General features: G+C 42.2%; 1 protein-coding gene across 3 annotated transcripts in view; it reads right to left on the reverse strand.

Annotated features, from left to right (window-relative positions):
• The window catches only part of DLEC1 (DLEC1 cilia and flagella associated protein), a 386,841-nt gene that overhangs the window by 39,320 nt on the left and 334,606 nt on the right, over positions 1-12,915 (reverse strand). For all 3 annotated transcript variants that reach the window (XM_033931738.1, XM_033931737.1, XM_033931739.1), the window contains one exon: positions 7,621-7,705. In XM_033931738.1, coding sequence (XP_033787629.1) covers positions 7,621-7,705 — 85 coding nt within the window. The remainder of the gene's footprint in view (positions 1-7,620; positions 7,706-12,915) is intronic.

Genomic DNA, 12,915 nt, shown 5'->3' on the forward strand with positions numbered 1-12,915 from the left:
ATGCAGTTGACAGAGATTAAATAAGAGACCGTACATAAATGGTAAGAGTACCAGTACAAATAACTTAGGAGCATAACAAGTCAGCATCAAATAAAATCATGTTAAGTTAATACGAAGAAACTCAAGTAAGTGAACAGCTTTCAAATACCGGTAAAGTTATAGATAGGGTATGCCAAATGCAGGTACCAAAAAAGGGTGGGGTGGGGTGGGGTAGGTAGTAAGTACTGGATGAATATTTGCATGGAGCTTTTACAGTTGTCTGGGGGACAGCGCCTCAATGGCTTTGAAGAATGAGTCATTAATCAAGATCAACAGCTGATGGATCTGCAAAATTGGTGTGGGGACTTAGAAACTAGATGTGAAGATCTGTTAACTAAGATTGATGATGGTGAAAATCGAACAAGGAGAAATAATTTAAGAGCCAGAGATGTACCGAAATTGGGTCAGGAAACTAATGTAGCGTCAACTATGCAAAAAAATCTGTCATTAATTTGTGCTTGCGCTTGAATTTGAATGGATGCATTGAGCCTTGGGGCCCAGGACACTTGATAGACCGAGAGATATTGCCTGTTCCTGCAGTTTCCCCTGAAAGAAAAAAAATTACAAACAGCTAGAAAAGTAGGACATATCTCCATGGAGGGGTGAAAGTTGAAATTTTTGCCAATATATCAGTGATTATACTACAGCGGAGGCGCAATTTTTGTGAAATCACACACTTCCTCTCAGGATACAATATCCACTATCACTGGCACTATCCATTTGGCCCCTCTTTTGCCTTGGTGAACAAGACTCATTGTGTTTCAACACTACAAGAAGCACAGCATTTGCTTTCCATGGCAAAATTCTGGCACAGTGATCCATCAAAACGATGCAAGGATATATCTACAATGCGCCAGTCAGGCGAACAGCGATGGCATTAGTTTAACCAGATAAAGCACCTGCAGCAAAACACTAAAACACTGCTCACCTCATTGGATCAGCCAGTCTGACTGATTTACAGAGAGATGGTGGAGTTCCTCTCAATCTGCTGCAAATGAGATTGAGGACACCTTACAAAGGTTTTGGCTGTCTACCTTCTTAAGCGTTGCTATAAATGCTTTGCCGCCTTGACGGTGGGCCCATAGTTGGCTCACCATTGGAGCCTAACTTAGATTCTCCTGATTAATGTTGCCAAGGCAGGTCACTGTTCAGTTTTGCAATGTTTCTTCTGGGTGGTAGGGGAGTTAGTGAGATGATGGATATGATGTTATTTATTTTTTGTTTTTTCCTTCTTGGGGTTGCCTGCTAATGTGTGTGGGTGGGTATGGGGGAGGGACAAGATACTATATGGTTTGTTGTGGATGGAAATGAATGTCAAAGGGGGAAGGTTTGGGGAAGTGGACCATGTGGCTGTGATGCCCTTTGTGAATTGCATATTGGGGGTATTTGCTAATGCTGTAACTTAACTTCCCATGCAACTTTGTATATCTTTGAACATTTGGGTGTTAAACTCTCCACGTAAACACCAACTTTACTTTAAAGAAGCAGGTAGATTACAAATGTCTTTTGGCTTTGTTCATATTCACACAAGTGGATGACATCATCCAGGGAGCCCCAGTACAGACAGCTGCAAAAGTTCATCACCACTTTAAGAACTTTAGAAAGTTCGCAACTGACCGTACCGTGCATTGCTTGAGTGCCTTCCCGCCCGACTTAGGCGTGTGGCTCCTCAGTTCAGTAAGCCAACTAAGAAGCCAACCAGGGGAATTGGGTGGGTTGTGAGAATATCTGTCTGCTGTCCCTGGATAACACCTGTTATGGTAAGTAACTGTGCTTTATACCAGGACCAGCAGGCAGCATATTCTCACATGTGGGTGACCTCCAAGCTAACCAGAGTGAGATGGTGGGAGTGTTGGCCTTTAGGAAAATAAATTTTGTAATACTGACTGGCCGAAGTGCCCATCCCACCTGGAAAAAGATTCCAGACAGTAATGAGAGGTGAATGTATGAATCAAGGACCAAGTAGCAGCTTTACAGATCTCATCAATAGGGGTAGAGCGGAGAAAAGCTACTGAAGCTTACATAGCTCGAACTTTATGGGCTGTGACTCGACCCCAGTTGCAGCGCAGTCTGAGTATAACAGAACAAGATGCACGCAGCCAACCAATTGGAAATCGTTCTCTTGGAAATATGATGACACAACTTGTTAGGATCAAAGGAGACATAAAGTTGAGGAGATGTTCTATGCGGCTTTGTCCTGTTGAGATAGTAGGCCAATGCCCGCTTACAATCCAAAGTGTGAAGAGCCATTTCTCTTGAATGAGAATGAGGCTTAGGGAAGAATACTGGAAGAACAATTGATTGATTGAGATGAAATTCAGTGACAACCTTAGGAAGGAACCTCAGATGAGTACAAAGCACAACTTTGTCATGGTGGAACACTGTAAATGGTGGATTCGCTACTAGCACTTGAAGTTCACTTACTCTTCTGGCAGAAGTGAGAGAAATGAGAAAGACAACTTTCCAAGTAAGATATTTGAGATGAGCCATAGACATTGGTTCAAATGGAGGCTTAATCAATTTAGCAAGAACCACATTGAGAGCTCAAACCACTGGAGGTGGTTTGACATTGAAAAGTCATTTCATGAATCTGGAGATAAGAGGATGAGCATTAAGAGGTTTACCATCCACTGGTTGATGAAAGGCAGTGATAGCACTGAGATGGACTCTAATGGATATGGATTTGAGGCCAGAGTCATACAAATGAAGGAGATAATTCAAAACTGAGGAAACAGAGATGGATTTCCGATCCTGGTGATGAAGGAGACACCAAGCAGAAAAATGGGTCCATTTTTGCTGATAACACTGCTGAGTGGCCGGTTTTCTGGAAGCTTCCAATATGAGTCTGGCAGGCTGAGAAAGGTGAAGATCAGCTGAGCTCACCTGAGAGGTACTAAGCTGTCAGGTGTAAATACTGAAGGTTAAGATGTAGAAGAGAATTGTGACTCTGCATTAAAAGAGATGGAAAAATTGGCAGAGGTATTGGCTCCTTGATATTAAGTTGAAGAGAAAACTAAGGTTGTCTGGGCCAACAAGGAGCTATAAGTATCATAGTGGCTGTCTCCTGCTTGGCTTTGACAAGTGTCTTGAGAATGAGAGGAATGGGTGGAAATGCATAGAAAAACTTGTGCGTCCAATCCAGAAGAAAAGTGTCCGCCTCCAGATGATGAGGAGAGTACAGTCTGGAGCAGAACTGGGGCAACTTGTTGTGGTGGTGGGAAGCAAACAAATCCACTTGAGGAATCTTCCATTGAGAGAAAATGGGATGGAGAGCTGCTGAGTTGAGCATCCATTCATGAGGTTGAAGAATTCTGCTGAGTTTGTCTGCCAAGAAATTCTGTTCCCCCTGAATATAGATTGCTTTGAGAAAGATGTTGCGAGAAATCACCTAAAGCCATACCTTCTGAGCCTCCTGACGCAGGAGAAAACCCGTCCTTCCATGCTTGTTTATATAGTACATGGCAACTTCATTATCCGTGCAGACTAGAAGAATATGATTGACTACTAAATGCTGAAAAGCTAGGAGAGCATAGTAAATTGCTCTGAGTTCCAAAAGATTTATGTGAAAACATTGTTCTCTGAGGGAGCAGTGACCTTAAGTGCGAAGGCCATCCAGATGAGCTCCCCAAACATAGGTTGACAAATCCGTGGTCAGAACTTTTTGATGAGGAGGCATGTGAAACATAAGACCTCTGAAAAGATTGGAAGAATTCATCCACCACTAAAGCGACTGTCGGAGAGACGAGGTGACAGAAATGTGTTGTGAGAGTGGGTCGAGTACCTGAGACCACCATGAAGCCAGAGACCATTGAGGCATCCATAGATGAAGCCTCACAAGGGGAGTCGCATGGACTGTGGGAGCCATGTGACCCAGGAGAACCATCATGCGCCTGGCTGAAATTGACTGAAGCTGGGCGATCTGATGACAAAGTTGGATTAAAGTGTCCTGACATTGTTGAGGAAGAAACGCCCTGAGTTGAGTGGTGTCAAGCAGAGCTCCAATGAACTGGAGCTTCTGAGATAACCTTATATTGATAGTGGTGGTGGGCCACTTGAAACCTGAGGTACTTCCTGTAAGTCTTATGAATGGGAATATAAGTGTAGGCTTCTTTGAGATCTAGAGAGCATAGTCAATCATTGTGAGCTAAGAGGGGATATAGTGACTAGAGATATCATCCAAAACTTTTCCTTGACAAGAAACTTGTTGAGGGCTCTGAGATCTAGAATAGTCGGAGACCTCCGGTCTTCTTTGGGACTAGAAAATAGCGGGAGTAAAACCCCCAGTTTTGCTGATCCACAGGAACCTTTCAATGGCATTGAGGAAGAGAAGGGAATTGATTTCCTAAAGAAGGGAGGATTGGTGAGGGTTTAAAGCAGACTATATTGAAGAATGAGCTAGAGGGACGATGACAAAATGAAAAGAGTAACCCTCTCAAATGATCTGTAGAACCCAGAGGTCTAAGGTGATCAACTCCCAACAATGAAAATAAAGTTGGAGACAACCTCCAATTGGCTGAGGGAGAGACTGATGTAAAGGAATTGCAACTATGCTCTCGAGTAGCCCATCAAAAAGACTGGGTCAATTTAGCAGAGGCAGATGGTTGAGGTTTCTGAGGGCGTTGTTGCTTCTGTTTCTTCAGTGCTGGCCTGGATGGAGCAGAAGGATTGGCCAAAAAATGCCTCTGATATGACGAAGAGGGCTTGAATGGTCTTGCTGTGGAAGGCTTGGGTTTAGTTTTAACTAAAGCATCCCACTGTTTTTCATGGTCAGTGAGCTTTTGCGTAGCATTTTCCGAGTACCCAAAAAGCTCTTCCCCCAAACAGGGGATACTTGCCAATCTGTCCTGAAGGTTAACATCCATATCAGCAACCCTGAACCAGGCTAAACTTCTTATGGCCACAGACATAGAAGATGCCCTGGACGCCAACTCAAAGACATCAAAAGCTGATTGAACCATGTACTTCCTCAACTGGGCGAGAGTGTTGACAATGTGCTGATGGAAGATATTTCTGAAAAGCAGGCAATTGCTTGACGAGACGTTTCATGTAACAAGCAAAATAGAAGTTATAACTGATGATTTGCCAACATGGAGTTTTGGTAAAGCCGTCAGCCAAATCTGTCCATAGTACGTCCCTCTCGATCCAGTGGGACCGAGGCATAGACGGAGTGGACTTCTTCAAAGTGGACTTTACCACTAAAGATTGATGGGACAGTTGAGGTTTGTCAAAGCCTGGACTGGAAATAATCTTACAGAGTCCAATTTCCTGGGAGCAACAGGAACAGAGAGAGGAGATTCCCAGTTTTGTTTTTTTTTGAAGGGTTTCTCTCAGGATTCCATGTAAAGGAAGTTTGAGAAACTCCTTAGGAGTCCAAGGTTTCCAAAAATTCAGCACTATATTTGAAATCTGCCTCCAGTTTGATGGACAGATCCTTTCCCAGCTGTCTAATAAAGTGAGTGAAAGAAAGCCTCTCAGTGGGAGAAGTCACTCTAGGAGGAGACTTTCATGGAGATTGTGCTTCAGGAGAGTCATAAGCCTCTGTAGTCAAATGAGAAATGTTCACATTGGAGTCATACTGCAGGTCAGAATCAATAAGGATAAAAGAGAGTGATGCTGACGCTTAGAACGGTGTTGATCAAAAGACGAGAGCAAAGGTTCTTCAGGATGTTTACGCTTCTCAGGACTTGGATGAGAAATAAGCTTGGATTTGAAGGAACACTTACTAAACTGTCTCGAAGAAGAATGATGCTTCGAGGAACTGGAACGGTGTCTGGAGGAATGATGCTTCGATGCAGGACTGGATGGACAAGATGATTGGTGTTGAGATCCATTATGTTGCATCGATGGAGCATCGGTGGTACCGGAAGGTCTGGTGGTGTCATGTTCAGGCTAGACTGATACTGGGGAAGTCAGTGTCGGGGTTAAGAGTTGAAATATATCCCCGTACTCCTCATGAAACAGAGCATTGAGCTTCTATTGAAAGGTAAGCACCGGTACCTTTGGCTTAGCTGCCAGTGCCAATGATGCTGCGACTCGTTCCGGAGAGGATGACTTGGTTGATGATGCACTCCTCGATTTTGAAACGAGTCGCATAAGGGGTCTTCACTTGGTAGGCATCACTAGGCTCAATGCCTTAATGACCTGCGGCCCAGTCTCAGAAGCTGTTGGCTTTTTAGCTTGCTTACCAGATGGAGCGATGACCTGCGACACCGGTGTCAATGTCAATGCATCAAACGGTGTCAGTGATTTTGATATCGATGGTTGCGATGCTCTGGACCAAGGCACTGTAAGCACCAGTTGTGGGGATCTGTGATGGAAATGGTCCTTTGGCACCGACCACACTTTTTAAAACCTGCTAACGGGTGGGACATCGATAGAAACACTGCCTCAGCCAAATTGAACTTAATAGCTGAAGCATGAAAGAGGCCCTGCCGGTCAAACCGCTGAAAGACAACGAATGGGGAAAAAACTACTCCCGAGTTTTTTGGGGTTTTCTTTTTAAACAAAAAGAAATAAAGGGACAAAAAGAATTAAGGTTAAAACGAATGTGTGAGTGGGAAGGCAAAGGCAAAAACGAAGGAACGTTTGAAAACATGACTTCTTAGATCTGCGGAAAAAACTAATGGCCTCTTCTATCAAACTATGCTAGAAGTTTTTAGTGCAGAGAGCACGCTGAATGGCCCGTGCTGCTCCCGACGTTCATAGAATTCCTATAAGCATCAAGAGCAGCGCGGGCCATTTAGCGCAGCTCTGTGTGCTAAAAACTGCTAGCGCAGTTTGATAGAAGAACTTAGGGTGGGAAGGCACTCGCGTATGTGAGAAAATCACAAACTTTCTAAAGTTCTTAAAGTGCCAATGCACTTTTGCAGCTGCCCGTACCGGGGCTCCATGGATGACGTCACCCACATGTGAGAATATGCTGCCTGTTTGTCCTGGGATAAATATTTTTACATATTTGGTGGTCTAATGCCTCTTTGCAATCTTTCTGGAAGGAGGTGGTTTGGGTAATAATGAATGGTCTGTGGAGAATTTATCTGCCTCACCTCCATTTTGCTTGTTGGGACTTAAAAATCACAGAGGGTACATCTGGCAACGATGTCTCAAGCGTCTAGATTTAACAGCAGAAAAGTGTGCTATTTCAAGTAACTGAAAGCAGAAGTGACTCCAGCCAAATAGGACTGGCAACTTTGAGTGGAACTTTTACTTGAGATGGAACCTCTAACTACACTACATGAAGGATGTCATACGGAGCACTGGATTGATTAGAAAAAATTACAAAGGACAGACTGGAAGGGTAAGGGAGGAAAGGGGTAGAAGGATGGAATGTACTGAAGAAACCACAGTGCATTTCATGAGGTTTTCTTTTTTAGTTAATGGGGGGGATGTTTAGAGGGGGGGAAGGGAGGCTGAGCTAAAAGAGCATTTTGGAGGGATTAATTGTAACGTTGAGTTTGAGGGGAGATATACTTTGGGAAGGGAGTTCATTTTTGATGGTTTGTGTGTGCTGTATGCTGCATTATTTAATCAATAATAAAAAATATTTACAGAAAAAAATACAAATTCATGATGCAAAGTACTCACTTTAGAAACTGGATGGTCTGGTATTAAATCACTTGCCATTGAATAGAATACCATTCCTTCATCATCATCCATTTCTATAGTTAATCTGAACAGAAAGAATTCCAAACTGTTAAGATCCTCATTTCTAGTTCAAACACAAAACACATTGGGACATTTAATCACAATAGAAGAAGGTCATATTAGCTCCTTATTTATTACATGGGGCTCCTTTTATGAAGCCGCGTTAGCGGCTTTAGGGCGCGCGACTTTTAATTACGCGCTAATCCCCGCGCTAGCTGAAAAACTACCGCTTGCTCAAGATGAGATGGCCAGTGTGACCGGCGGTTTAGCGCACGCTATTACGTGCGTTAAACCGCTAACGCGCCTTCGTAAAAGGAGCCTATAGTATGCTATTCTGCATACATTGTAACTCTGCCTTTCTGCCCTTGGAACACCTATGACCAGAATGTGTAAACCAGGCATATACTTTTCATACATTATGTGGTCATCCAGTGTTATCGGGGCTGTTTTCATTGTTTAAAATAGACTTATGCAGGGAACTTGTTTATAAAATTGCACCCTCACCCCACAGGGGCCTTATTTTTCATAGAGCTGAGGCATAGTTACAACAAATGTATGTATTTTATCAATATGCATGTACATGTAATGCAAGAATATTTGTGTGCTATTAGAGATTGCTCTGAAAGCCTACAATGCCTTTACAAAATAGGCACCCCTGTTATGAAACTACTTTCATATAGGTTAAATAAAGCATGTGGATATGGCCTGTATGAGCATAATTTTATCTCAGCTGAATGGAGGCATTTCTGAGGGAGAAGATGGAAAAAGGTCAGCATTTATATGCATAATTTACAAAACATTCCAATATGTTATAAGCCATAAATATTCAATGAGATAGCATACAAATTAATATACAGATTAGAATTCTCCACACATAACAATATCTTAAATTTGGCCAGTCCATCAGAAAGTGGGCTCAGTAATTAAATGCTACTAGCTTCACAGAAAACTCTTAATAAGGAAAAAAAATGGGTCTTTGAGAAGTCTGGTGTGAAGCCAGTAATAAAGTTTTGTTTTGTTTTTTCAATAAATTTTTATTGGATTTTCAGCACTTATTGAACAATTAAAACACAGAACAAATCGAGCCACAAATGTTAGATCTTCATGGTGGCCCAGAAAAAGAAACCAATACAAGTAGCTTTGGGCTCTAGGAGGTATATTGTCCCAAACAGGTGACCAAATCTGTATGAAATGCCTCTTGAACTCTAGATGCTCCATATGCAACAATACATAGATGTTATTCTTCCACTCCATCACAGAGGGGAGTCGGGTCGTTGCTGTCTCCAATTTCTCAGAATGCATTTTCAGGCCATAAGAAACAATTACTCAAACATGCGGTTAGTAGTGCTTCTCGGGCCCAATGAGAGAAAGTCAGAAAACAATAGAAAATCATCTTAACAAGGCAATTGCTTACGCAAAATTCTAGAAAGATAAGCTACAACAGTTGTCTAGAAGCGCTGAATAGGAGCACAGGCCCAAAATATATGATACAAGTTAGCTCAGTGGTCTCAAACCCGCGGCCCGCCAAGTACTATTTTGAGGCCCTCAGTATGTTTATCATAATCACAAAAGTAAAATAAAAGAGCTATAAATTACATTATTACATTATTATTTATAAACTACAAAGAGTTTTACGTTATGCAAAATTTTCATTTCCTTAATAGACATTACCTATTTTTTTCTGAGGCCCTCCAAGAATTTATAAATCCAAAATGTGGCCCTCCAAAGGGTTTGAGTTTGAGACCACTGAGTTAGCTGGTACGCAGTGGCACTTAGAACAGTGTGCAGTCAGAGCTATACCTGCCTGTAAAGCATGCTGAGGAGCCACATATAGCCATAGCAAAAACTTATATTGTAATTCCTATAAGTCTGAGGATCTAGTAAAATTGCGAGAGTTCTTCAACAGTAGATGTAAAGCCTCTCCATCAATTACTGGCTCTCTCCCAGTTTTTGCATTCCAAGCTGCAGCAATTTTCTCATAATCAAAGGGTAACATAGTAGAGGACGGCAGATAAAGACCCGAATGGTCCATCCAGCCTGCCAAATCTGATTCAATTTTTTTAAAAAATTTCTTCTTCTTAGCTATTTCTGGGCAAGAATCCAAAGCTCTGCCTGGTACTGTGCTTAGGTTCCAACTACTGAAGTCTCTGTCAAAGCTCACTCCAGCCCATCTACACCATCCCAGTCATTGAAGCCCTCCCCAGCCCATCTTCAACTAAACGGCCATATACAGACACAGACCGTGCAAGTCTGCCCAGTACTGGCCTTAGTTCTTCAATATTTACTATTATTTTCTAATTCTAGATCCTCAGTGTTCATCACAAGCTTTTTTTAACTCCATCACCGTTTTACTCTCCACCACCTCTCTCGGGAGCGCATTCCAGGCATCCACTACCCTCTCCATAAAGAAGAATTTCCTTACATTGCTCTTGAGTCTCCCATCCCTCAGCCTCAAATTATGCCCTCTGGTTTTACCTTTTTCCTTTCTCCTTTCTCTTGAAAAGATTTTGTTCTACGATAATACCTTTTAAGTGCTTGAACATCTGAATCATATCTCCCCTGTCCCTCCTTTCCTCTAGGGTACACATATTCAGGGCTTCCAGTCTCTCCTCATACGTCTTTTGGCGCAAACCTCCTATCATTTTCGTTGCCCTCATCTGGACCGCTTCAAGTCTTCTTATGTCCTTCACCAGATACGGTCTCCAAAACTGAACACAATACTCCAAATTATTCAGGCTGATTTGATAAAAAGAGATGCTAGCCAGAGTGGTTCAAGAAAAGTTCCACCACTGAATCCACTGCATCCTCACTGACAGACGCTCGAGCTAGAGACAGTACTTAATGACATACCTGACCATAAGCCAGCCATTCCTGGCTGTCCAGCTGTAGGTCAGCAAGAGACTGCATACCCCTCTCCTCAGTGACAAGGTCTCTGACATATTTCAACCCACACTCCTTCCAGGCATGGAGATATTGCTTAGAAAAGTCCAGGTCAAAGTTTCCCAGTAAGGGAAGCAAACAGATGGAGTGGGGAGATACCTGGAGTTGCTTACAAATCCAGTGCCAGGCCTGTTGCATAGATTTCACAATTGGATGCTGTCGCGCAGGCATAATCTGGTGAGGTACTTTAAAATGCAGGTAATACAACAGGGGCAAGTGCATATAAAAATAGTAGTCCTTAATTCAGTCTACCAAGTGTCGCATCAAACAAGCAACATTATAATGTTTCAAGTCTGGTAAAGCCAAACCATCCCTTTCAATAGGGCGGGATAACTGTTGGAGTCTGCAAATGTCTATTGATCAAACAGAGCGGAAAGGTCTGTAGGACAAAAAGCCACTTCAGAAACAGCACCATTTTATATAGCACTATGCGCCCCCATAAACGTAATGGCAATTTAGCCCACATATTGAATGAATCCAGTGAGTTTTATAGTAAAACAGTGTAATTTTCCTTATAAACATCAGACACCTATACAAGAAGGAATATGCCCAAATAACACATTCTATGAGTAACCCTTTTAAAGGGAAAAAGAGAAGTCCAATCTGCATAATCGAAGCCCCCCCCCTGCAAGAGCCTCTGATTTATCAAGATTTTGAGGAAAGCCAGACACCCGCCCATGTTGCTGAACCAACTCCAACATGCGCACCACTGTGGGATAGGGTTGGGACACACTCAACAGCAAATCATCCGCAAACGTCAAACATTTGACAAACTCACTCCCTACCCTCATTACCCTTATCTCTCCATCAGAGTGGATACGAGCAAGCAAAGGGCAAGATAAAGAGCAGTGGAGACAAGGGGCAGCCTTGCCTTGTACCCCTGCTTAAAGCAAATGCTCCAGACATTAACTAAACAGCTGACCAGGGGGGTCATCAGATGAATATTTTTCTATTTCTGCTATGTACTTTTCCTCTTGACTATATTTTACACACTCTGGACCTCGTCTCCAAAGTCCCACACTCTTCCAACCACTACTTTAGAATTCCCCTTGTCCTTTTCTGTGATCACAAGCTCATTGCCCTCCTGACATCATGTTCTGCAACATAGGTGTGAATTATATTTCAAACGCATTGCTCCATTGCTTTTCCTGCCTTTGTTATTCCCATACTACAGTTAACAAATGCCTGGCTTAGCACAGACCTACACGTATCTCACTCAATGCCCAGCATCTCAGATTCTTCACTCCCTCATATTCCAGCCATGTTGTCTTCCAATGTCATAGGTACAGTAACCAGAAATCCTCAACAAGTGGACATTGCTGAAAACAGGATACTGGGCTAGATGGACCATTAGTCCACCTCAGTATAGTTATTCTTATCTTTATACTTAAGAATTGATATTCAGACCAAGGGAAGTTGGCACCAGACCATATCTGGTGACTGGCATTGAATTTCCAGATTTTTAACAAATAATGCTTCAATCTTTGATCTTTCCAGGCATTTCAACAGATTATATACCCAGGTATTGAAGTTTCACCGGTTACTCTCATTCCAACATGCCTCTTAGATGCCTATTGAGAGTAATGTTATAAGGGAGAATGTACTTTAAATGGTAAGCATTTGCCTACTTTGGTAGTATGTTAGTCATTTATGTGTGGATGTGGCTACATATAAGTGTATAGACACACTAATACTCACTATATGTAAAGTCTAAAACCAAAATCCCTTAAAAAAAGAAGAAAAAATAGGGAAGTTCTTTACCATAAACCCTAAAGTGTAAGAATGTACAGTATGTAGATTTATGATCTCTTAAGGCTGAAAGACCTCAAATGTCCACAGCTAACTGGGCTCTAGAATCATCTTACCCAGGAGGACGATTGAACTGTTAATTCACCCAAACAGCTTTTCCTAGGTGAATGTTCTGCAGTAGGGGGTTAATTAAATATTTTCTCTTTTTCTTATTAGTGATACCAATTAAGGAAGAGTAATAGGATGTATTCCTTCACCAATTTCCTGATGAAGCTCTTAATAGAGTGAAATGGAGTCACTCTGTTGAATCAACCCTGATCAATAAATACTGGTCGAGCTCTTTTATAGCTCCTATAACTAGTAACTGTCAGTATCAAAGCTACAATAATTCAACATAAGCTAAGTACCATGGGGCTCATAATCAAAAGAGAAAAACGTCCAAAAAACGTCCTAAGTCGGCACTTGGACGATCATAAACGAAAGATGTCCAAGTGCCGATAATCAAACCGGGTTTTGGACGTATTTCTAAACGACCTAGGCCTTGAT

This window comes from Geotrypetes seraphini, chromosome 2 (genome assembly GCF_902459505.1).
Source record: "Geotrypetes seraphini chromosome 2, aGeoSer1.1, whole genome shotgun sequence".
In the NCBI taxonomy this organism is placed as follows: Eukaryota; Metazoa; Chordata; class Amphibia; order Gymnophiona; family Dermophiidae; genus Geotrypetes; species Geotrypetes seraphini.